General features: G+C 43.0%; 1 protein-coding gene and 1 non-coding gene across 5 annotated transcripts in view; both read left to right on the top strand.

Moving 5' to 3' along the window:
- The window catches only part of LOC105482043 (dedicator of cytokinesis 5), a 232,257-nt gene that overhangs the window by 117,761 nt on the left and 87,799 nt on the right, over positions 1 to 26,697 (top strand). For all 4 annotated transcript variants that reach the window (XM_071068478.1, XM_071068477.1, XM_071068476.1 and 1 more), the window contains 7 exons: positions 1,960 to 2,102; positions 6,315 to 6,440; positions 17,587 to 17,711; positions 20,152 to 20,250; positions 21,585 to 21,657; positions 24,761 to 24,864; positions 25,845 to 26,028. In XM_071068478.1, coding sequence (XP_070924579.1) covers positions 1,960 to 2,102; positions 6,315 to 6,440; positions 17,587 to 17,711; positions 20,152 to 20,250; positions 21,585 to 21,657; positions 24,761 to 24,864; positions 25,845 to 26,028 — 854 coding nt within the window. The remainder of the gene's footprint in view (positions 1 to 1,959; positions 2,103 to 6,314; positions 6,441 to 17,586; positions 17,712 to 20,151; positions 20,251 to 21,584; positions 21,658 to 24,760; positions 24,865 to 25,844; positions 26,029 to 26,697) is intronic.
- LOC112426708 (U5 spliceosomal RNA) lies at positions 2,967 to 3,080 on the top strand. Its single transcript, XR_003018116.1, has one exon. It is a non-coding gene; the product is annotated as a U5 spliceosomal RNA (small nuclear RNA).

The following is a 26,697-nucleotide window of genomic DNA, read 5'->3' as shown; positions in this document are numbered from 1 at the left end:
AGGCTCTCTTGTCATTGTGTAGATACCACAGAGTGCACTTACACACACCTGGAATGTATGGACTACTACACACCTAGGCTGTATGGTATAACCTTTTGCTCTTAGACTGTAAACCTGTCCAGCATGCTACTGTACTGAATACTGCAGGCAATTGTAACACAGTGCTATTTGTATCTTTAAACATATTTAAACATAGAAAAGGTAATGAGTTGTGCTGAGATGTTAAAACAGCTATAACATCACTAGGCAATAGGAATGTTTCAGCTCCATTAATAATCTTTTTTTTTGAGATAGAGATTCGCTCTTGTTGGCCAGGCTGGAGTGTAGTGGCGTGATCTCTGCTCACTACAACCTCACCTCCTGGGTTCAAGCAATTCTCCTGCCTCAGCCTCCCGAGTAGCTGAGATTACAGGGGCATGCCATTACAGCTGGCTAATTTTTCCATGTTTAGTAGAGACGGGGTTTCACCATGTTGGTCAGGCTCATGTCGAACTCCTGACCTCAGGTGATCCACCCGCCTCGGCCTTCCAAAGTGCTGGGATTACAGGTGTGAGCCATCATGCCTGGCCAGCTCCCTTATAATCTTATGGGACCATGGTCATCTATGTAGTCTGTCATTAACTGAAACATTGTTAGGCATATGACTGTATATTGAATAAATATAAATATACATATAATACTTACTAGATATAAATGCTGTACCATATATGTTATGGTACTCTGAATGTGTTATATTTGTATTTAAGATTATATGTACATAATAGGAGTGGCCTTCATGGATATGAAAGATGTCTGAAACAGTCATCTGTATATTTGCTGGTGGCGATGTGCCTCCTGCTTAATTTCTGAACCAGCTTTCCTCCAGCAACCATATCACAATACTTAGACCTGAGATTGTCCCCACTGCATAATCCACACTTTGAGTCCCTGACGAACCCTGCCTTAATTTGATTACTGCTCACTGTGCCGCCAACAGCCACAGTGAAGTATTTACGATGTAGACTGCAGCCTCTGGCATTGAATGCCTAAGATTTACGGCAAGCACTGCCATAACCTACTTCAAAAACTTTACAGTGTTTTCCAGTAGGAGAGTGTGGTATGTGTATTCTGCAAGTCCATTTAGAGAGAGTCATTTGTAAAAAACAGGAACTCAAGACTATAGCAATCCCATTTGCTGGTCACATATTGCAGCGTGTTTTATTGTCAGGGTGCAGGGAACCCTGTGGAGAAAACTGGCCTACGTGCAGCGGACAGAGGAGACAGGAGACTATTGTACTGCCCGCTGAGGTGCAGTTGCTGATCGTGCTTCTGCCTTCAGTAGAATGGGGGCTGTGTTTGGTTCTTTGATCGCCCTTTACGAGCCACAGCCTGATAAGGTCACTCAAGTGGAGCTTGTTTGGCAGCACCCATGCCAAGATCTAGCTTGTCATCACATAGAAATCTGAGAACATCTGCCAGACACCAGGTATATACACCGCGCTCGTACATAGGGGGTTGACACTAGACAGAAGCCTTAACAGGCATGGGATCCCAGCCCATCTCTTACAGATGGAGAAACTGAGGCCCAAAGGGAGCCTCTTGCAGAGCTCACTATCAAGTAGAAGTAGACCTGGGGGCTCCTGCCCCTCCTGTGGGTGCTCTGTCTTCAATTCTATTGCAGCAGCCTCTTCTGCCTCTGACAGAGCATGGAGCATTGCCTCTGATTTTTAGCTGCTAACCTTTTGTCACCAGTTTTGTGTACTCTTGGGGTTTTTCCCTCTCTCTTTGCCTCAAGTCATTTCCAAGGTGAATTTAGTATTTAAGATAGACACAAAATGGAAAACTAAGGAAAGATAGAATAGGGGTATTTAGTGTTGATATTTCCAAATTATTCCCATACGACTCACCATTACCTGAGGTTGTGCTGCAGAGACTTCCTTCCTCCCCCTCCCACCTTACCTCTTATTTCTCTTTTCCAAGAATTGCGATGGAAACCTACATCCGCCAGCGGCAGCTCATCATGTCACCTTTGATAACATCACATGTGACTGGGGAGAATGAGCCGCTCACTTCAGTCTTGAATAAAGTGATTGCAGCAAAGGAAGTGAATCACAAAGGGCAAGGTACAGTCCAGTGCCAGAGCAGGGAGGGACTCTGCTGAGGGTGGGGGACATTCACAGCTGGGTCCTTGGACTCCTGCCCTTTATTATCTTTCTCTGATACAAAACAGCCTCTGCTGGGGACCTCAGGCTTCCTACCACAGGCTTTTAAGACTAAATTGCATTGAAATGGACCCAGCAGTGATTTGATCACAGTTGTGTTTTATAAATTCTGTGGAACAAATTTTTATCCCATGAGTCTTTACTCTTTATTCATTTATTTATTTATTTATTTTGAGACGGTCTCATGTTGTCACCCAGGCTGGAGTGCAGTTGCATGGTCTTGGCTCACTGCAGTCTCCACTTGCTGGGCTCAAGCAATCCTCCTACCTCAGCCTCCCAAGTAGCTGGGACTACAGGCATGCACCACCATGCTCAGCTAATTTTTAAATTTTTTGTAGAGATGGGATCTTACTATATTGCCCAGGCTGGTCTCAACTTCTGGCCTCAAGTGATCCTCCCACCTTGGCCTCCCAAATCCCTGGAACTATAGGCATGAGCCACCACTCCTGGCCTCCACATTTTTGTCTACCCTTCATTCCCAATGCCGACCCTAGATAATAATTATGCTCTATTCTGAATAAGTTTATCCCATCACATTTTTTAAAACTGAGAGGAAGGAAACCAAAGTAATACAGATGAATATGTATTAATATAAAATAATGTAAAAATTTTAGTTTTCAGTATCTCCATATCATGCTCTGTTGATAGAGTTTTAACTAAGAGAAGTTCTGCTTATTGAAACTGCATTTTGAATCAAATAAGGAAAAGCAGTTTAAAGACGCAAATACCAAGGTGATGACCATATTTGTAAAATTTCAAACATGAATACTTTGATTTTCCTTAATATTTTATAAATCTTTCACCTTTTACTAAAGATTTCCATGGAGAGGAACCACTCTGAGCTTTAATCAACTTTTTAAGACCTTGTGTTTGCAGAGCTTATGAAATTAGTTTAAAAAAACGAAGCAGCATTGTTGTCTGGGGTAATACCCAAGGGTTTGTTGTCCCATGCCAAGAAAATTAAGGACATGGACACACACAAAGATGGAGTTTAGGAGTGGAGGTTTAATAGGCAAAAGAAAGAGAAAGGAGAATAGTTCTTTGTCTCTCGTGAGAGATAGGGGCTCCCAGATTTTATAGGCAGGCTTGAGGAGGTGGTGTCTGATTTCTGTAGGGCCTACAGATTGGTTGGACCAGGTGTGACATTTACATCGCATGCAGGGAAGACTGGTCACTCCATTCTAATCTTATGCAAATGGGCTTTCCACCTGGCTGGTGCCATGTTGTCTACTTCTTACTGTACACGTGGCTCTCAAAGAGAAGGGACGATGGAGACGCCATGTTAGACATGCCTAGCTCCAGGTAGCCCTTTCCTATTGGCACAACTGCTGGCATTCACCTATGTGAGCTTCCAGCTTGCTTGTCTATGTCTGCAGCTCAATTTTACAGGCTAATCTTTGTTGGAAAAGAAAATGATTTGGGGGCTGCTTTTCATTAAGAGGAAAACCTTGCTGAGGATTTCCTTACCATCACTATCTGTCTAAATAATTTCTTAACTCCTATTTCAAAAATATGTAGAGACTGGCCCGGGGGTGGCTCACGCCTGTAGTCCCAGCACTTTGGGAGGCCAAGGTGGGTGGATCACAAGACCAGGAATTGGAGACCCTCCTGAACAACATGGTGAAACCTTGTCTCTACTAAAAATACAAAAATTAGCTGGGCATGGTGGCATGGCTGTAATCCCAGCTACTCAGGAGGCTGAGGCAGGAGAATCGCTTGAACCACAAAGTCAGAGATTGCAGTGAGCCAAGATTTTGCCACTACTCTCCAGTATGGCAACAGAGCGAGACTCCGTCTCAAAAAATATATATATATATATATAGAGAGAGAGAGAGACTGAATTAGTCTGTACATATCAAAAATACAGAGACTGAATGACTTTTTTTCACTACCCTGTAACCGTCTTCCAAAATAGAAGCAATCAGAAAACATGTTATTTTCATAATATTTAGTTTCTTATGTACTTGCAATTATCCTGCATAGGAAAGACATGCAAGGAATCAGTAAAGAATCTGAAAACAAATAACTAAATATATTTCTGTTTTTGTTTTTGTTTTTTTGAGATGGAGTCTCACTCTGTAGCCCAGGCTGGAGTGCAATGGTGCAATCCCGGCTCACTGCAACTTCTGTCACCTGGGTTCCAGTGATTCTCCAGACTCAGCCTCCCAAGTAGCTGGGATTACAGACACCTGTCATCACACCTGGCTAATTTTTCTATTTTTAGTAGAGACGGGCTTTTACTATGTTAGCCAGGCTGGTCTCGAACTCCTGAACTCAAGTGATCCTCCCACCTCGGTCTCCCAAAGTGCTGGGATTACAGGTGTAAGCCACTGTGCCTGGCCCTATTTCTGTTTTTTTTTAGAGCTCTTAACTAAGTATAATTTCAGCTGGAGTGGAAAACCCTTATACTAAATAGATTACCATGTACGTGTAATTTTTTAAACAAAACTGAAAAAAAGTCATTTCCATTCTTGCTACCTAACAGCAAAACAAGCACTTTTCTTTTTTTCTTTCTTTTTTTCCCAAATACCATACTTCATGCCAAACAAGCACTTTCCAAATGTTTTTATGCTCTTCACAAATACTTTTTTATGGCTGCATAATATTCTAGCATTTAGACTTAAGAAGAGGGAATCCCCTAGATAAACACTTAAGTGCTTTCTAATTTGTTGTTATTACAAATATAAAAACCCGTACTCTGACTATCTTTATACATGAAGTCTTTTCCATGTTTAAGACTGTCTCCCCAAGAAAATTCCCAGAAGTTGGATTTCTAGATCACATGCTGGGAACAAGCCTACACCTGGAGATATAAATATTGCCAAATCACTTGCCATAGATTTCTACCATGTGTGAGTGTTTATCTTACTGCACTCTTGGTTATGTTGCAAACTGATATTTAAAAATCATTACGGCTGGGCATGATGTCTCATGCCTGTAATCCCAGCACTTTGGGAGGCTGAGGCAGGTGGATTACTTGAGGTTAGGAGTTCGAGACCAGCCTGGCTAACATGGTGAAACCCCATCTCTACTAAAAAAAAAAAATACAATGATTAGCCAGTGTATTGGTGCACACCTGTAATCCCAGCTACTGGGGAGGCTAAGGCATGAGAATTGCTTGAACTCAGGAGTCAGAAGTTGCAGTGAGGCCAGGCGCGGTGGCTCAAGCCTGTAATCCCAGCACTTTGGGAGGCCGAGGTGGGTGGATCACGAGGTCAGGAGATCGAGACCATCCTGGCTAACACAGTGAAACCCCCTCTCTATTAAAAATACTCTATTAAAAATACAAAAAACTAGCCGGGCGTGGTGGCGGGCACCTGTAGTCCCAGATACTCGGAGGCTGAGGTGGGAGAATGGCGTGAACCCGGGAGGTGGAGCTTGCAGTGAGCCGAGATCGGGCCACTGCACTCCAGCCTGGGCCACACAGCGAGACTCCGTCTCAAAAAAAAAAAAAAAAAAAAAGAAGTTGCAGTGAGCTGAGATGATGCCACCGCATTCCGCCTGGGCAACAAACTGAGACTCTGTCTCAAAGAAAGAAAAAAAAGAAAAATGGTTTGTTCTCAGAGGTTTAATAACTATACACTTCTTTTTCCTTTTAACATTCTGCCTTCTTTTTCTATGTAATTCATTATTGGGAATTTATTTTAATGAAAATACAAGATGAGAAATTAAATTTTTTTAGGTAGCAAGAAAATAATCCCAGCATATTCATGTAATTATTGGATTTTTTTCATGATTTGTTATGCCTCTTTTGCCATATATGAAATTGCTATATACTATAGTATTTCATTGTTTCATGCATATGTCTTTTTTTTTTACCACTAGTATCACAGATCATTGTAGCTTTACCATATATTCTGGTATCTGGTAGGGCCTATCTTTACCCTTTTCTTCCCCCAAAGTTAGCATCTGTTCACATCTCTGTCGAATTCTCAAAGAAGTCATGTTGTGATTTTAATGGAAGTGTCATTAAAATTATAGGTCAACTGGGGGAGAATTTACATCTTTATAGTAAGATTGTGACTATACAATTTAAATGTTCTTCACAACAGTTATGCTTGTGTTATACAGATCATACAAAGAACTAAAAATTTATCTTTTATTTGTTTAAAGGACTTTGGGTATCCTTGAAGCTCTTGCCAGGTGACCTCACACAGGTTCAGAAGAATTTTTCACACTTGGTTGATAGATCAACAGCAATAGCCCGGAAGATGGGCTTTCCTGAAATCATACTGCCGGGTAAGCACTTTGCATGGCTCACCTGTTTGCTTCCTCCTGTGCAGTGATTGTTTCTTATTGGACAGTGGAGGCAGCTTGGATCCAGAAGACTTGGTTGTTTACATTCATTGGTCCTGAGGCAACTGGGACACAAACAGAGACACCTGCAGTACTTAAGAAGCTACCCAGTGTGCAAGCCCAAGATAATGCTTTTAAACATAACTCAAATTTTCTTACTCTCTCTTTTACACAGACTCTCTCAGATAGCACAGGGTGCTCCGTTCAGGAGACTGATTGGCCTCATTTGTGTGTCCCTTTCTCGTTATGACGTCCCCAGCATGTGGGCGCCTTGCTCTCTCCATTCTCTGCAGCTCCAAAAGTGCTCTGGCTCTCCCTGTTCTTGTTGTGACGAGAATGTCAGCATTTTCCTGTTTCATCTTCTTTCTAGTGATCTGCATATGTGTGTGTTCTCTCAATTCGCTGACTTCACCCATTTAATTTTAATCTCCGTACTAAGAAAAGGGAATCAGTCCCTCAAATTTTATACATGTTGCTATAAACTAACTGATATTAATAGAAATTCTAGAAAAACAACCATGCCATGTTAGAAAAATTCTAGAAAACCAACTTATCTATTGCACAAAAATCCAGGTTATTTTAGGCCAGGCATGGTGGCTTATGTCTGTAATCCCAGCACTTTGGGAGGCCGAGGCAGGCAGATCACTTGAGGTCAGGACTTTGAGTCCAGCCTGGCCAACATGGTAAAACTTGTCTCTATCAAAAATACAAAAATTAGCTGGACATGGTGGCAGGTGCCTGTAGTCCCAGCTACTCAGGAGGCCGAGGCATGAGAATCGCTTGAGCCCGAGAGGCAGAGCTTGCAGTGAGCTATGATTGCGCCACTGCACTCCAGCCTGGGTGACAGAGCAAGACTCTGTCTCAAAAAAAAAATAAAAATAAAAATAAAAAATTAGGTATTTTAAAGTAATACAAGATCTTATTTCTCCTTTGAGAAATTAAGGGGCAGTGATAACTTGTTGCTGCCTACACTCTCTACATGTAGTGAGTCTTAAATGAAAATTTGTGGAATGAATGAATAAAAAAGTAATAAAATGGAGATCACTCTTTTTTTCTTTTTCTCATAAAAGAAGATAGTTTTTTGCTTATTTTGTCCATTACATGGCCATTTTACCCTGATATACATTCATCAACATTCTGGGAAAATGTTTTGTCTTCTTGTTAAAGAAAAATTTTACTGCTACAACAAGACACAAATCTGAAAACATAAAGTAGAGGAGTTTATTCTTTGATCAAGGTGACAGCAGGGTTGGCTTCTCCTGAGGCCTTTGAATAAGGTGAGTTTACCTTTGAAATCTGGCTTGTAAAATAACATTTTTTTTGTTTGTTTTTTGTTTTTAAGTCAATAGGATTGGTTCATAGAATGCCAAGGGCTACATCGGTTTTAAAATTCATCTAGAATATGGCCAGGCGAGATGGCTTACATCTGTAATCCCGCACTTTGAGAGGCTGAGGTGGGTGGATCACTTGAGGTCAGGAGTTTAAGACCAGCCTGGCCAACATGGTAAAACCCCATCTCTATTCCAAACACAAAAATTAGCTGGGCAAGTTGATGTGTACCTGTAATCCCAGTTACTTGGGAGGCTGAGGCAGGAGAATTGCTTGAACCCGGGAGGTGGTGGTTGCAGTGAGCTGAGATTGTACCACTGCACTCCAGGGTGACACAGCAAGACTCTATCTCAAAAAGAAAAAAAAGCCGGGAGTGGTGGTGCGTGCCTGTAATCCCAGCTACTTGGAAGGCTGAAGTGGGAGGATCACTTGAACTCAGGAGGCAGAGTTTGTAGTGACGTTAGATCGTGCCACTGCACTCCAGCCTGGGCAATAGAGAAGACTCTGTCTCAAGAAAGAAAGACAAAAAAAAAATCATCTAGGGGGACGGTTCCAAGATGGCCGAATAGGAACAGCTCCAGTCTACAGCTCCCATTGTGAGCGACACAGAAGACGGGTGATTTCCGCATTTCCAACTGAGGTACCAGGTTCATCTCACTGGGGCGTGTCGGACAGTGGGTGCAGCCCACCAAGCGTGAGCCGAAGCAGGGTGAGGCATCGCCTCACACGGGAAGCTCAAGGGGTCAGGGAATTCCCTTTCCTAGCCAAACAAAGCAGTGACAGACGGCACCTGGAAAATCAGGTCACTCCCACCCTAATACTGCGCTTTTCCAATGGTCTTAGCAAACGGCACAGCAGGAGATTATATCCCACGCCTGGCTCAGAGGATTCCACGCCCATGGAGCCTCGCTCATTGCTAGCACAGCAGTCTGAGATCGAACTGCAAGCTGGCAGCGAGACTGGGGGAGGGGCGCCCGCCATTGCTGAGGCTTGAGTAGGTAAACAAAGCTGCCAGGAAGCTCGAACTTGGTGGAGCCCACCTCAGTTCAAGGAGGCCTGCCTTCCTCTGTAGACTCCACCTCTAGGGGCAGGGCATAGCCAAACAAAAGGCAGCAGAAACCTCTGCAGACTTAAATGTCCCTGTCTGACAGCTTTGAAGAGAGTAGTGGTTTTCCCAGCACAGAGCTTGAGATCTGAGAACGGACAGACTGCCTCCTCAAATGGGTCCCTGACCCCCAAATAGCCTAACTGGGAGACATCCCCCAGTAGGGGCCGAGTAACACATCACACAGCCAGGTACCCCTCTGACACGAAACTTCCAGAGGAATGATCAGGCAGCAACATTTTCTGTTCAGTAATATTTGCTGTTCTGCAGCCTCCACTGCTGATTCCCAGGCAAACAGGGTCTGGAGTGGACCTCCTGCAAACTCCAACAGACCTGCAGCTGATGGTCCTGTCAGAAGGAAAACTAACAAACAGAAAGGACATCCACACCAAAACTCCAACTGTACATCACCATCATCAAAGACCAAAGGTAGATAAAACCACAAAGATGGGGGAAAAACAGAACAGAAAAACTGAAAATTCTAAAAATCAGAGTGCCTCTCCTCCTCCAAAAAATGCAGCTCCTCGCCGGCAATGGAACAAAGCTGGACAGAGAATGACTTTGACAAGTTGAGAGAAGAAGGCTTCAGACGAACAAACTTCTCCGAGCTAAAGGAGGAAGTTCAAACCCATAGCAATTAAGTTAAAAACCTGAAAAAAGATTAGACAAATGGCTAACTAGAATAACCAATGCAGAGAAGTCCTTAAAGGATCTGATGGAGCTGAAAACCATGGCACGAGAACTACGTGACGAATGCACAAGCTTCAGTAGCCAATTCGATCAACTGGAAGAAAGGGTATCAGAGATGGAAGAGCAAATGAATGAAATGAAGCAAGAAGAGAAGTTTAGAGAAAAAAGAATAAAAATAAATGAACAAAGCCTTCAAGAAGTATGAGACTATGTGAAAGACCAAATCTACATCTGATTGGTGTACCTGAAAGTGATGGGGAGAATGGAACCAAATTGGAAAACACTCTTCAGGATATTATCCAGGAGAACTTCCCCAACCTAGCAAGGCAGGCCAACATTCAAATTCAGGAAATACAGAGAATGCCACAAGGATACTCCTTGAGAAGAGCAACTCCAAGACACATAATTGTCAGATTCACCAAGGTTGAAATGAAGGAAAAAATGTTAAGGGCAGTCAGACAGAAAGGTCGGATTACCCACAGAAGGAAGCCCAACAGACTAACAGCAGATCACTCAGCAGAAACTCTACAAGCCAGAAGAGAGTGGGGACCAGTATTCAACATTCTTAAGGAAAAGAATTTTCAATCTGAAATTTCATATCCAGCCAAACTAAGCTTCATAAGTAAAGGAGAAATAAAATCTTTTACAGACAAGCAAATGCTGAGAGATTTTGTCACCACCAGGCCTGCCCTACAAGAGCTCCTGAAGGAAGCACTAAACATGGAAAGGAACAAATGGTACCAGCCACTGCAAAAAACACGCCAAGTTGTAGAGACCATCGATGCTAGGAAGAAACTGCATCAACTAACGAGCAAAATAACCAGCTAACATCATAATGACAGGATCAAATTCACACATAACAATATTAACCTTAAATGTAAATGGGATTAATGCTCCAATTAAAAGACACAGACTGGCAAATTGGATAAAGAGTCAAGACCCATTAGTTTGCTGTATTCAGGAGACCCATCTCACGTGCAGAGACACACATAGGCTCAAAATAAAGGGATGGAGGAAGATCTACCAAGCAAATGGGAAACAAAAAAAGGCAGGGGTTGCAATCCTAGTCTCTGATAAAACAGACTTTAAACCAACAAAGATCAAAAGGGACAAAGAAGGCCATTACATAATGGTAAAGGGATCAATTCAACAAGAAGAGCTAGCTATCGTAAATATACATGCACCCAATACAGGAGCACCCAGATTCATACAGCAAGTCCTTAGAGACCTACAAAGGGACTTAGACTCCCATACAATAATAATGGGAGACTTTAACATCCCACTGTCAACATTAGACAGATCAACGAGACAGAAAGTTAACAAGGATATCCAGGAACTGAACTCAGCTCTGCACCAAGCAGACCTAATAGACATCTACAGAACTCTCCACTCCAAATCAACGGAATATACATTCTTCTCAGCACCACATCGCACTTATTCCAAAATTGACCACATAGTTGGAAGTAAAGCACTCCTCGGCAAATGTAAAAGAACAGAAATTATAACAAACTGTCTCTCCGACCACAGTGCAATCAAACCAGAACTCAGGATTAAGAAACTCCCTCAAAACTGCTCAACTACATGGAAACTGAACAACCTGCTTCTGTATGACTACTGGGTAAATAATGAAATGAAGGCAGAAATAAAGATGTTCTTTGAAAAAAACAAATCGGCCGGGCGCGGTGGCTCACGCCTGTAATCCCAGCACTTTGGGAGGCCGAGGCGGGCGGATCACAAGGTCAGGAGATCGAGACCACGGTGAAACCCCGTCTCTACTAAAAATACAAAAAAAAAAAAAAAAAAATTAGCCGGGTGCGGTTGTGGGCACCTGTAGTCCCAGCTACTCGGGAGGCTGAGGCAGGAGAATGGCGTGAACCCGGGAGGCGGAGCTTGCAGTGAGCCGAGATCGCGCCACTGCACTCCAGCCTGGGCAACAGAGCGAGACTCCGTCTCAAAAAAAAAAAACAAATCATGAGTGACCTCCCATTCACAATTGCTTCAAAGAGAATAAAATACCTAGGAATCCAACTTACAAGGGATATGAAGGACCTCTTCAAGGAAAGCTACAAACCACTGATAAGATAAAATGAAATAAAAGAGGATACAAACAAATGGAAGAACATTCCATGCTCATGGATAGGAAGAATCAGTATCGTGAAAATGGCCATACTGCCCAAGGTAATTTATAGATTCAGTGCCATCCCTATCAAGCTACCAGTGACTTCACATAATTGGAAAAAAATACTTTAAAGTTCATATGGAACCAGAAAAGAGCCCGCATTGCCAAGTCAATCCTAAGGCAAAGGAACAAAGTTGGAGGCATCATGCTACCTGACTTCAAACTATACTGCAAGGCTACAGTAACCAAAACAGCATGGTACTGATACCAAAACAGAGATATAGACCAATGAAACAGAACAGAGGCCTCAGAAATAACACCACACATCTACAATCATCTGATCTTGGACAAACCTGACGAAAACAAGAAGTGGGGAAAGGATTCCCTATTTAATAAATGGTGCTTAGAAAACTGGCTAGCCATATGTAGAAAGCTAAAACTGGATCCCTTCCTTATACTTTATACAAAAATTAATTCAAGGTAGATTAAAGACTTAAATGTTAGACCTAAAACCATAAAAACCGTAGAAGAAAACCTAGGCAATACCATTCAGGACATAGGCATGGGCAAGGACTTCATGTCTAAAACACCAAAGCAATGGCAACAAAAGCCAAAGTTGACAAACGGGATCTAATTAAACTAAAAAGCTTCTGCACAGCAAAAGAAACTGCTATCAGAGTGAACAGGCAACCTGCAGAATGGGAGAAAATTTTTGCAATCTACTCATCTGACAAAGGGCTAATATCCAGAATCTACAAGGAGCACAAACAAATTTACAAGAAAAAAACAACCCCATCAACATGTGGGCGAAGGATATGAACAGACACTTCTCAAAAGAAGACATTTATGTAGCCAACAGACACATGAAAAAATGCTCATCATCACTGGCCATCAGAGAAATGCAAATCAAAACCACAATGAGATACCATCTCACACCAGTTAGAATGGTGATCATTAAAAAGTCAGGAAACAACAGGTGTTGGAGAGGATGTGGAGAAATAGGAACATTTTTACACTGTTGGTGGGAGTGTAAACTAGTTCAACCATTGTGGAAGACAGTGTGGCGATTCCTCAGGAATCTAGAACTAGAAATACCATTTGACCCAGCCATCCCATTACTGGGTATATACCCAAAGGATTATAAATCACACTGCTGTAAAGACACATGCACACGTATGTTTATTTTGGCACTATTCACAATAGCAAAGACTTGGAACCAACCCAGATGTCCTACAGTGATAGACTGGATTAAGAAAATGTGGCATGTATACACCATGGAATACTATGCAGCCATAAAAAATGATGAGTTCATGTCCTTTGTAGGGACATGGATGAAGCTGGAAACCATCATTCTCAGCAAACTATTGCAAGGACAAAAAACCAAACACTGCGTGTTCTCACTCATAAGTGGGAATTGAACAACGAGAACACTTGGACACAGGAAGGGGAACATCACACACTTGGGCCTGTTGTAGGGTAGGGGGAGTGGGGAGGGATAGCATTAGGAGATATACCTAATGTAAATGACGAGTTAATGGGTGCAGCACACCAACATGGCACATGTATACGTATGTAACAAGCCTGCACATTGTGCACATGTACCCTAGAACTTAAAGTATAATTTAAAAATTAAAAGATCATCTAGAACAAGGGTTTCCAGTGCTAGTCTGTGGATCAGCTAATCAAGATCTCCTTGAAGATCTCCATGAAAATACAGATTCCCAGATTTCTAGAGACTGATTCAGAGCTCCCAGGGTGATCCGGTGGTGAGTCAGTTCTGAGAAATTCAGGTCTAGACCCAACTCCCTGCGCTTGGAACTCCTTCCTGTTGTCCCATCACCATGTGAACTGGTTCCGGTTGCCTCCTTAACTCTCCCCTGTACCTCCTTGCCCTCCAGCGAGGAGCTTTGACTCTCTGTCTTCAGCCTCACAGGAGTGATTCTGTCCACTCTCTTCCTGTGTTCTCACCTCTGCCAGCCCCACTCCAGCCTCTCAAGAGTAGCTCTCATGAGAGTCACCCATGATCATGGTATCTCTACCTCTGATTGGTGTTTTCTAGCCTAGTGATCAGCTCTGTGACCTCTCAGCAGCATCTGACATTGTTGAAATATTTCCTTCCCTTCTCATTGGTGACCCCTCACTTTTCTCTGTTTCTCCATTTCCCTGGGGCCTCTGCTAGAACCCGTTTGCCACCTTCTCATATGCTGCTTCGCCTCTAAATGTCGAAGTTCCTTGCTTTTTGGTTCTGAGACCCTGTATTAGTGTGCTTGGGCTGCCATAGCAAAATACCACGGACTGGGTGGCGTCAGCATTAGTTTTCTCACAACAAAGGATGGGAGACTGGAAGTTCAACATCAAGGTGACAGCAGGGATGGCTTCTTGGGAGGCCTTTCTCCTTGGCTTGCAGACAGCCATCTTCTCCCTGCGTCTTCACTTGGTTGTCCCTCTGTGCATGTCTGTGTCTTAATCTCTTCGTATGAGGGCACCAGTCATATGGGATTAGGGCCCACCTATATGACCTCATTTTACCTTACTTACTCTTTTAAAGGCCCTATCTCCAAATACAGTCATATTCTGTGTTACTAGGGGTTACGGCTTCAGCATATGAATTTGGGGAGGACACTGTTCAGCCCAGAACAGCCCTCTTTCTGTTTCACCTGTATTTTCTCCCTAGGGGCGTCATCCACTCACTTGGCTTTCATCTGCCTGTCACCCTCAAATCTGTAGCCCCAGCACCAAGACCTCTTTAATGAACTCTAGGACCATATAGCCAGCTATTTCCTGCCTTAGGAGTCTCCTCTTTTTTTTTTTTTTTTTTTTTTTTGAGACAAGGTCTTGCTCTGTCATCCAGGCTGGAGTACAGTTGTATGATCGTAGCTCACTGTAAGCCTCGATCTCCTGGGCTCAAGCAGTCCTCCCACCTCAGTCTCCTGGGTAGCCTGGACTACAGGCATGAACCACCACATCTGGCTAATTTTTGTTGTTGTTGTTGTTGTTGTAGTAGAGACCAAGTTTCATTATGTTGCCCAGGCTAATCTTGAACTCCTGGGCTCAAGCAGTCCTCTTGTCTCTGCCTCCCAAAGTGCTGAGATTACAGGCATGAGCCACAACACCCAGCCCCTCCTTGCTTTAATTGGCTAATTCTTATTCAGCATCCCCATTTGGACCTCATAATTCTGTGCATCTAGGCCTGAGGCACCTCTCTTGTGTTTTATCTAAGAAAATAACACCTCCATCCATTCATCCATCCGTCCATCCACCCACCCACCCACCTGTCTATCATCCATCCACCCACCCATCCACCTACCCGTTCAGCTCTCCACCTATCCATCCACTCATCCACCTATCTAACCTCTATCCATCCACCCACCCACCCATCATCCATCCATCCATCCATCCACCCACCCACCCATCCATCCAGCCAGCCAGCCACCCACCCACCCACCTACCCATCCATCCAGCCACCCACCCACCCATCCATCCATCCAGCCAGCCACCCACCCACCCACCTACCCATCCATCCAGCCACCCACCCACCCATCCATCCAGCCACCCACCCACCCATCCATCCATCCGCCCAGCCACCCATCCATCCATCCAGCCAGCCACCCACCCACCTATCCATCCACTGCACAAGCAAGAAGCCAGAAAGTTACGCTCGATACCTCCCTTTCCTTTACAACTCACATAAATTAAAGACCTGTCAGCGTTATCTTTGAAAGGACTCTCAAATCACTCTTTGCCTTCTCTCCATCTCCATTGCCACCGCCTGAGTTGGAGCTACGATGGCCTCTTCCCTAGATGACTGCCATAACTTCCTACCTGGTTTTCATGTTTCCGCTCTCTCTTTGCTCATTTTCTCTTCTTCGTACTGCATCCAAATGTTCTGTTTCATAAGCACATCTGATCTCACCCAACTCCTCTCTCACGGAAAACATCGTACTGACTTTCGTTTATGTGGAGGGTAAGTATAAAAATTCTTAATTTGCCCACCGGCCTCAGGGGGATCTGGCTTATTTCTGTCTCTACAACCTCATCTCACACCAGAACACCCCCTCACTGTGAGAATGTCAGTCAGGTTGTCTCCTACCTCTGGGCCTTTGCACAGGCCACTCTCCCTGACCGTGCTAACACCTGAAGGGAAAGATTCGCATACCCCGCAGACGAGGTCAGGACCAGGTATTGTGCATTCACAGAGCCTGGCATGTTCCTCCGCTGGTAATGGTGGGTTTACTTGTGCAGATTATTTGACTGGTGCTTCTCTCCTGCACTAGACTGTAACCTGAGTTGGGGCAAGGACGATGAGTGGCTCACCATCGCCACCCAGACACCTAGCACATGCCTGCTACAGAGTAGGAGCTCAAGCACTTTTTAAAATGAGTATTACCGCCATCATGTGATTATACCATAATTTATTCCACTAGTTCCCTGTGCTTGGAAATTGAGACTGTTTCCACGTTTCCACTTTTATAAACACCACAGTGAATATCCTTACAGATAAATTATTGCCCACATTTTTAATACTTTGAGACAAATATTACCAGTGGAATTGCCATATTGAGACTTTTGACACATTTTCAGTTTCTCCATTGACAAAGAGTGTGTCAAGTAAGATTTCAAACTGTGCTGTGTGAATAAGCCCCTTTTTCTTCATCCTCAGCAAGTGTAAGCAGTATCTTATTTTTTTCCAGTTGGGGAAATGATCAAAATGATCACTGCTCTAAATATGCACTCCTGTTTTTTTATAGTGTTAAAAGGTTTTGTTTTTTACATTGGGAGGCAGTTTAATATAGTGCAGGTGTTGGAATCAGTTTTTCAATACTTTTTTCATCTAGGAGTTTAATATACTTTACATTTATTCCAAGTTTCCTTTATGTATTTAAGTAACATTTAATATTTTTCTTTAATATGTGGGCCACACATTTATTAATTAAATTTTTTTTGTTGAGTAATGAAGAAAAAACCAGCAGAAAGCATTCTTTCATTGATAAAATCAAGTAAACTGATTTAAAGAAATGTAAAGTACTCTAGGCTGGGCATGGTAGCTCACACCTATAATCCCAGCAGTTTGGGAGGCTGAGGTAGGCAGATTGCTTGAGTCCAGGAGTTTGAGACCAGTCTGGGCAATGTAGTGAGACCCCTTCTCTACAAAAAATACAAAACATTAGCCAGGCGTGGTGGTGCGTGCCTGTAATCCCAGCTACTTGGGAGGCTAAGGTGAGAGGATCACTTGAGCCCGCCCTACAGGCCGATGTTGCAGTGAGCCAAGATGGCACCACCGCACTCCAGCCTGGGCAACAGAGCAAGATCATGTATCAAAAAAGAAAAGAAAAACATACTCTATAGGCTTTCAGAAGGAGTGTCTATCTCATCAGGTTGTTCTATAGATGAACAAGTCAGTCTGTAATTGATTACATTAATACATATAAGACATTTTGACCAGTGCCTGGCACAGCATATAATAAGCACTCAATAGACAGTTGCCTTCATTATTATCAGATGTATTCAAAATATCACACTCTGCAAGGCACTATTGAAAAACGATCTGCCACTGTAACCTAATAATATATAATATGTGTTTATTATTAGACAGAAATTTTTAATATTGAAAGAATTACTACTTAATTTTCTATAAAACCACAGTGCAAAGACATCTTGCTATGCATGGAAAGGTAAAATGAGATAAGCTGAAGCCAGCAAATGCATATGAAAGCCTCTTGTCAGATGAGGAGTTCAGTATAAAACCAGAACATTTCATATCGTCTTTATCTTTTGCGTCATATGACATTGTGAAACTTAGAATGACTTCTCTCAGCAACACTCACAGCATGCTTGTCGTATTGCAGGAGATGTTCGGAATGACATCTATGTCACCCTGATCCATGGCGAGTTTGACAAAGGGAAGAAGAAGACACCAAAGAATGTGGAGGTGACGATGTCTGTGCACGATGAGGAAGGCAAGCTCTTGGAGGTGCGCGGTGTGGCCCGGAAATCCTGCTGCCGTCACATCCATCTTTACAATCACCGTAGACTTTTAGCCATATTTTAATTCTTCTTCGCATCAGGATGGGTTTGGTTTTTCCTGAGAAAATAAATATACAGTCTGTTAAATTTATGATTAGCAATGAGCAGTTTCACTAAGGAAGCTATCTAGATTCTTATTTTTATATTTCTCCTGTGCTAAGAAATAGGTCCAGCCCCTAATGATTTTATGTGTAAGCTTCCAATGCAGAGGTTATTTATCATTTTCAACTTATTTTGCCACATTCAAGCTTGATCAGTTACTCTGAGGCTTCAGCTAAGTGGCCTGGTTGCTCGAATAGCATCAGAAAGCACGTTTCCTTCCCTGGGTGAGCCGAACCAAAGAACATGCGCTCATCAGAGACTGAAACTGGAAGATCCCTTGGGTAGGCATCTGCTACCACTGCTCTTTAGTGGTTTTTTTGTTGGTTTGTTTTGTTTTTTTTTTGAGACAGAGTCCCGCTCTGTTGCCCAGGCTGGAGTGCAGTGGCGCGATCTCCGCTCACTGCAAACTCTGCCTCCTGGGTTCACGCCATTCTCCTGCCTCAGCCTCCTGAGTAGCTGGGACTACAGGCGCCCGCCAACATGCCTGGCTAATTTTTTTGTATTTTTAGGAGAGACAGGGTTTCACCGTGTTAGCCAGGATAGTCTCAATCTCCTGACCTCGTGATCTGCCCACCTCAGCCTCCCAAAGTGTTGAGATTACAGGCGTGAGCCACCACACCCAGCCTGCTATTTAGTTTTAATGAACAGGAAACTGTAAGAAACTTTAAAAGGAAGAGTTATTTTCTCTAGAAACACAGGCGTTAGTGGCAGAGCTGGGAGGGTATCCAAGTATCCTGAATTCAAGTCCAGAGTTCCTCCAGCTCTGGCAGCTTTTCTTTCTTCTTCTTTTTTTTTTTTTTTTTTTTTTTTGATGGACTCTCACACTGTCGCCCAGGCTGGAGTGCAGTGGCACAATCTCTGCTTGCTGCAACCTCTGCCTCCCAGGTTCAACCAATTCTCCTGCCTCAGCCTCCCAAGTAGCTGAGATTACAGGTACCCGCCACCACACTCGGCTAATTTTTTTGTGTTTTTAGTAGAGACGGGGTTTCACTATGTTAGCCAAGCTGGGTTCAAACTCCTGACCTCGTGATCTGCTCACCTCAGCCTCCCAAAGTGCTGGAATTACAGGCATGAGCCACCATGTGCAGCCTGCGTTGTTTTGCTTTGCTTTCCTCTTTCTTTTCTTTTTTTTTCTTTCTTTCCTCTCCCTTCCCTTCCCTTCACTCCCCTCCCCTCCCCTCCCTTCCCCTCCTTTCCCCTCCCTTCCCCTCTCCTCCCTTTCCCTCTCCTCCCTTCCCCTCCCCCTCCCTCTCCCCCTCTGCCTCCCCTTCTTCTATTTTCCTTTCTTTTCCATTTTCTTTCCTTTTTTTTTTTCTTTTTAACATTAAGACAAGATCTAAAGCAGGTATCTGCCAGCTTTCTGCCCACATAAAGAAGTGAGTCCTGATTCTGACATCAAAGAGGATAGGCAGGAGGTGGTCACAGGAGGCTGCATGACCTCTACTGAACTCCAGCTCTTCTCGTATGAGCCATAGTTACCTGCTTTGATAACCAAGGACCAAGCACTTGATTGACTTGACTCACAGAGTGTCCTGTTGCAGAGTTGTTTGAGGCTACAGTGAAATACAATTTCATCACTTCCCATGGATGTTAATATCTATTAAGGAAACAGATAGCCAGGCAGTTCACTAAGTCAAGTCGTATTCTGCATGAAAGGGAGAAACTGAATGCTGTGAGCCACTGTATGAGAGTGCTTTGTTTGTGCTGTTGGTAAGAGCAGATGAGCTCATTTCAAGTAGACACCTTCTCCTGTTGGTCATTTCGTTTGATAGTGCCCCACCAAGGGCTGGTTCTACTGAGCTAAGTGGTTCATGACCAGGAAAAGATGCAGCCCTGAGTTTGAGTGAATGTGCTGTGCCAATACCCCAAGTCCCTAAAACAGAATGTAGACAGGAAAGAGAAATTCTTTTCTGCAAATAGTGGCGCATCTGCATTTGTCACCTAACTTCTCATCATCATCATGTTTCCTGAGAGATAAAAGAGGAAAGAATCAGAGGAGAGTGCATGTCTGGCGAGAGAAAATAAAATACAAGTTACAGGAAAGAATAATATTTAGGCAGTGCTGGATTCCTTAACTGCTACCAAATTGATATTATAGACCCTTGAATAAAGTGGTAGAAATTCATTCTCTGTTCTTCATCCCCCAAACTTAATCAGCCAATCAGTGCCAGTGTAGGGCATGTGTGAATGTGTTTTTGGGGTAAGGGGCTTGTGCATGGTATATGGGGTCCTCTTCCTTTTCTAAACAAAATTATTCCCTTCTAATTTTTTCCTTCCATCCGAAGAAAGCAATTCACCCCGGTGCTGGATATGAAGGCATTTCAGAATACAAATCAGTAGTCTATTACCAAGTCAAGCAGCCCTGTTGGTATGAGACTGTCAAGGTGAGAATGAGTCATTTGCAACCCCTGTTATCTGTTAAACCTCAGTTAGATTCCTATCTTCTGTTTACCCCCAAATTATTCCTACTTTATTTTGAAATTTTTAGGTAAGTTGCCTATGGTGTGCAATAAGAAACAAATTGGTAATTATAATTCCGTATTAAGAGCATTTATCATTAAGAAACTCAATATTCTTCAATAATGTTCTCATTCATAAATGTATGGGAATTTGAATAGCAAAGCTGGTGGTTGACGTGATGGATATAATAGACTGCCAAGACGGTACAAAACCAAACAGAAATTTTCACACTGTGCAAACAGTTTCCTAACATTTTTTTCTTCTTGGCCTCTCACCAAGTGTTCTGGGCCTCTTTTCAACTTCAATATGTGTATTACACATTCCAAAGTGCTTTTCAGATCAGTCATCTCCTTTGAGCCCCACAAGGGCTCTGCAACTAGAACAAGCAGGTGTTGTAATGCCATCTTTCTGATTAGGTACTGAGGTTCAAAGTTCGGTGACTTCCTAAGATCCTAGAGCTGACTGGTATCAGGGCCTGAACTAGAGTCCACTTCTTCTGAATCCCAGGCTCCATCAGCTCTTTCTGGTTGTCGAAGTCACACGAGTGCTTCATAGAAAAAAAAAAAAATTGTTTTAATTGCATTCATATATCTCAATTTAGAATTAACCATTTTCAACAGTTTTATATAGTTCATATGTTTTGAATGATGCTGTTGATAGAAATTTATATTGTGCTTTTTAAAACTGCTTATCTCAATGCTTATAAATTCTTCAGATATGTATTTTAGATGCTTGCATGAGGTTCCATTGTATAATCATGCTGTAATTTAACTGCACACCACAAATCTCTGCTCATTTGAGTGCCCCAAGGCCCTGTTTCTTCTCTCCCCTGTGGATATGTAAGCAGCAGAAAGCTGCTTTATGAGCCCTAATTATTATCTTTCCCCCTCTTTATGGAATAATTAGATCTTATAGATCCAATTATTACTGTATTTATACACATCTTGCAGTCTGAAGGGTCCTGTATAGACCTCAAAGTACCAGTATTTCCCCTCTGAAGTATTACTGTCTCTTACTTCAGAAAATGCTAGAAATTCACATTATCTCTATGCTCAGAATCTGTGATAAACAGCAAGATGATCTGAGATTCTTTTGATTTGAAAATAGCTCAGTCTCCTTTGAATGAAACCTATACCAAGTCTCACTCTCTAGTAATTTGTGCTGTGGAGAGTACAAAATTGAGCCTAATTCCATGAAATAAACCATGCATGCAAAGTACTTTGTGTCTGTAAACTATTAATTTCTTACTATGACACAGGTATCCATTGCTATAGAAGAGGTCACACGCTGCCATATAAGATTTACCTTCCGACACAGGTCATCTCAGGAATGTAAGTATTAAGAGGTCTATGACATATTTCCACTTAAAAAAAATTTGCTCTGGCTTGACAACCCTCTTGTGAATCTGGAGAACAAGATATTTGGAAACTAGAGACTTGGCAACTTTCTTTTGTAACTCACTGGTGCTAAGGAAATCAGCATAATGAATTTTGCTGGGCTTGCAAGGTCTGTGTTATCACTCTATATTAGGATTTCCTCAAAATGTGTTTTGTGAACATTAATATTCTCAAAGACAGCAGTCCTCAATCTTTGGCACCCAGAGACTGGTTTCGTGAAAGCCAATTTTTCCAAGGACCAGGAGCGGGGATGGTTTCAGGGTAACTCAAGCACATTACATTTGTTGTTTTCTTTATTCTTATTACATTGTACTATATAATGAAATAATTATACAACTCACTGTAGTGTAGAATCAGTGGGAGCCCTGAGCTTGTTTTCCTGCAACTAGACAGTTCAGATCATCAGGCGTTAGATTTGCACAAGGAGTGTGCAACCTAGATCCCTTGCATGCACAGGTCACAATAGGGTTCGGCTCCTGTGAGAATCTAATGGTGCTGCTGATCCAACAGGAGGCAGAGCTCAGGTGGTAATGTGAGCAGTGGGGAGCAGCTGTAAAGACAGATGGAGCTTTGCTTGCTGGTCCGCCACTTACCTCCTGCTGTGTAGCCCAGTTCCTAACAGGCCACAGACTGGTATGGGTTCATGGCCTGGGCTTTGAGGTCCCCTGCTCTAAGCTGCTACTAGATGTTCTGTAACAAAAAGTGTTGTGTTTCACAATCAAATAGGTATAGGAAAGGCTGTATATACCTTGTATCCCCCTCCTAGACATTCACAATGTATGTTGCTATGTTGCAGTAGCAAGAAAACTGTTTAGTCACTTGTCCCCCCAAATTGTCATTTTTCTCGTGAAAAAACTATTTCAAGTCTTAGGTCACAGTTCTTGAAATGGCTGCACTAAAGTGTGAGCAGAGAAGAAAACTGATTGTTTTCAGACCGATCACAAAATTTCTGGAAGCTTCTTATTCTCATTTAGCACTGCATAAAAATGTAACCCCTCCTTCCAAAAATGCATGTGTTGAACACCATCTACACAGCAGGCTGCAGGCGAGGCCCTGGTCTATGACAGCCAGCTGGACACTGCCACGTAGATTCTTTGTGGTCTGGTTAGGAAGATAAATGAAAAAAGTGGGTGGTTATGTATGGAATAGTGTGATGTGTATATTACAAGGGGCAAAGACTTGTAATGGATACGTAGCACAGTACCTTACCCAGTCTGGGGGATTTATGCATATAACTTCCTACATCTTAGCTGAGACTTGAAGGAGAGTAGAAATTAGCCCAGTGAAGGGTGGGGGGAAAACCATGTTTGGAGAACCCAAATGAGCTCAGTAAGGCTAAAGCAGGACCAGTGGAGCAATAATAGTATCAGGTTGAATCATGTGAAATTGCCATTTTTTAGGTCTAAATGGCCAAATATCAGCCATTTCATATGGTTCTGCATAACTAACAATTATCAATTAACAATGAACAAAGATGAAGTTTGTATGAAATAATGTGTGAGGCTGGGCGCGGTGGCTCACACATGTAATCCCAGCACTTTGGGAGGCTGAGGCAGGCGGATCATGAGGTCAGGAAATCAAAACCATCCTGGCTAACATGGTGAAACCCCGTCTCTACTAAAAATACAAAAAATTAGCTGGGCGTGGTGGCGGGCACCTGCAGTCCCAGCTACTTGGGAGGCTGAGGCAGGAGAATGGTGTGAACCCAGGAGGCGGAGCTTGCAGTGAGCCGAGATCGCACCACTGCACTCCAACCTGGGCGACAGAGCGAGACTCTGTCTCAAAAAAAAAAAAAAAAAGAAAGAAATATTATGTGAAGCTATATTTGTGCATGGTCCTGTTTAGTATCCACAATAATATAATAAGGTACATTCTACTTTTATCTACGTTTATACATAAAGAAACTAAGGCACGGAGAGGTTAGGTACTTGCCCGCGGTCACAAGGCTAGCATATGACCAGGCTGGGTTAGCACCCAGGCAGTCTGATTCTAGCTAGGCTGGAGCCAGGTCACAAAGGCTGAAGATGCTTTTCAACCATGTTAAGGAGGTGCAATTCAAGGGTGGTTTCTGGTTTTGAGATTTTGGGAGGAGTTGGTCTATGTTCATAACAGCTTTACCCATAGTACTCCAACACTAGAATAGCCTAAATCCCCATCAGTAGGAGAATGGATAAACAAACTGAGGTAAAATCATACAATGGATGACTGCTCCACCAGTGTGGGGACCCGAGAGTCACAGCAGACCACAGAGCCGTGCCTATGATGAGAACAGGCAATCAGAGCCACTGAAGCAGGGGACCCAGTGAGTTCAGAGACTGGCCCCGAAGACCAAGAGAGAGGTGCTTTGCCTCCTCATGAAGCCGCACCCTCCTCCCAGCCGCCACAGGGCACACAGATCTTCTTTCCTAGCACTGGAGCTGGTATTCTGGGGAGGAAGGGGGAAGAAACCTTGGGCAGCACCTTAAACCCTAGAGTAGAATAAATATCTTGCAGAGCCTGTTTTAGAGCAACATAAATTGAGATCTCTCATTCAAGTGTTTTGAAGCAGGATGGTTGACATGATTGGATTGGACTTGGGAAACCTCATTCCAATGTAGAGAATGTGTTGGCTGGGAGAGCCTGGAGACAGAGAGGTGCATTGGGAAGGTCCTGTAGAAATAAAGAGAAGAGGTGAGGTTGGCCTGAAGTCAGGAAGGGACAGCAAGACAGCAAGAGAGAGAAGAGACAGGCTCCAGAGCTATTTAGGACATGGAGTTGACATGGGGTGGAGTTGGTGTCAACACCCACATTTCCGATTTGGATGACTGGGTAGATGCTGGTCTCATTTATTAGGGGATGTAGGAAGAGGGTAGCCTACTTGGGGGTGCCAGGCAGTTTCATTGGCACACGGTACGTGTCTTACTGCAATTTGCTGAATTGTGCTTATTAGAATATGGTTGAACGCCACACCCCCAAGCAAAATGTGAAATCATCTGTCATAGCCATCGCCTCCTGGTGTCTTTCTGCACTGCTCAGACATGTCTTTCTGCTTTTTCAGCCAGAGATAAATCAGAGCGAGCATTTGGGTTGGCCTTCGTGAAGCTGATGAACCCGGATGGCACCACTCTGCAGGATGGGAGGCACGATCTGGTGGTTTATAAGGTGGTGCTAACAGAAAATGGCTGAGAAAAATATTTACTCCCTTTCAAATGGCGTTTAAGGCTCCTTTCACATTTATTTGTACAAACATCAGAAACCCTTCTAGAGCTATCTGTACTTGCCCATTAAAATCTAGAAACTCGGAAGGCTCTGGGCCCTCCAGCTTTGTGGTTTCCCACCTCCTTTCTGGAGAGAGTGAGTTGCATTATTACTGAGTCTTCTAAGGAGGCTGTTACCCTCTCCTGCAAATGGTGTTCCCTAGCAGGGAATGGTAAGGGGTCGGCCTCTCATCATCTGCTCTTTGCGTCCTGCATGGCACATGGACAGGTGCACCGTTGGGCTTCAGTAGCATGTGGTGGATGTGGTTTTCCTGTCACCATGAGCCACATACCATTTCTCTGCTCTGGGGGCCTTCCTTCCTTCCCTGAGAGTTTTTGTTCTTCTCTTCCAACTGGTACTGAGCTCCCACTTCTACTGAGATTTTAGAGTCTAAAGTAGATGCTGGAAGATCTCATTTGTCCAACAATATCTGGGGGTTTCCCCACAGTTGGCTGCTCTTTTGAGATACATCTACCTGATGAATATTTTTCTTAACCTGTTAGTTTATGAATCATTTTGGAAGGGATGGCAAGCTATTTCTTCTTCCATCAACCATCAACCCAATAAAGTATAATTGTCCCCATTTAGAGACTGAAGAAAATGAAATTTAACCTTATTCTGCAATATATTTATTTCCTCTAACAGAGACTAGGATATTCTGGTTTCGAATTCACAACTTACTCTGTTTCCATTCAATCATGAAATTATTTCTGGGCTCAGTGTTTGCGGAGAGATATCATAGCATCTCAGAGTTGGAAGGGATCTTCAGGATAATTTGATAAAGCCACGCTTCTCACGCTGGAAATGCATGATAGAAATTGTTTTTATTTGCAAATAAGAGATGTTGGCCATCATTGGGTGTTCCTAACATGCTTCCTTTTTAGGGTGACAACAAAAAAATGGAAGATGCTAAATTCTACCTGACCCTGCCTGGGACCAAGATGGAGATGGAAGAAAAAGAACTTCAAGCATCCAAAAACCTGGTCACCTTCACCCCAAGCAAGGATAACACTAAAGACAGCTTTCAGATTGCCACCCTCATCTGCTCCACAAAGCTCACCCAGAACGGTAGGATGGTGAATACATTGACACAAATAAGCTTCCCACTCAGCCTTCCTGGGCTCCTTGGTTAGGCTCACAGGGCTGGACCATATGGGGCTGAGTCTTATAAGGTAGGATGTTGGCCAGTTGGATTCTGCTCTCTGCTTTTCAAGTGGTATTCTGGGTAGAACTGATCACATTGCACAGCTTCTTCGGAAGTTTCATTGTCCACTTTAAAGCAGGATGAAAAACATTTTAGTATTTCAATATCATAAAACCTATAAGTGTATTTATTAACAGCAACTGTAAAATTCAAAAGCCATATGTTCCTTGATAGTGCATTCTGTATAGTATATGCAGGAAGAGATGTTGGTAATAACAAGAGGAGCCTGGCAAAGAATATAATCAGTCTCCTGTCCAAAAAGTATAGCAGGGCTTCCTGTTTGAGTTCTCTCTTTCTGTTGTATATTCTTCTCTTCCCCATTTTTTCCCAAGCAGTCAGGGATTTTCATAAATTCAGCTGAATAGTTCAAAGAGGGCTTCATTTGGTTTTTCCTTCAAATCTCTGATATCAATTTTAAACTCTCTTGTGTAGATTATGGCGTTTGATAGCCAATATCAACTTCTTATTTATTTAACTTAAGTGATGTGTAAGGAGCCCTACTGGATGTAGTAAACCAAGAAGGAGCTACCTAG

This window comes from Macaca nemestrina, chromosome 8 (genome assembly GCF_043159975.1).
Source record: "Macaca nemestrina isolate mMacNem1 chromosome 8, mMacNem.hap1, whole genome shotgun sequence".
Taxonomy (NCBI): Eukaryota; Metazoa; Chordata; class Mammalia; order Primates; family Cercopithecidae; genus Macaca; species Macaca nemestrina.
The sequence above is the reverse complement of the archived record's forward strand: the minus strand, read 5'-3'. Positions and strand labels throughout refer to the sequence as shown.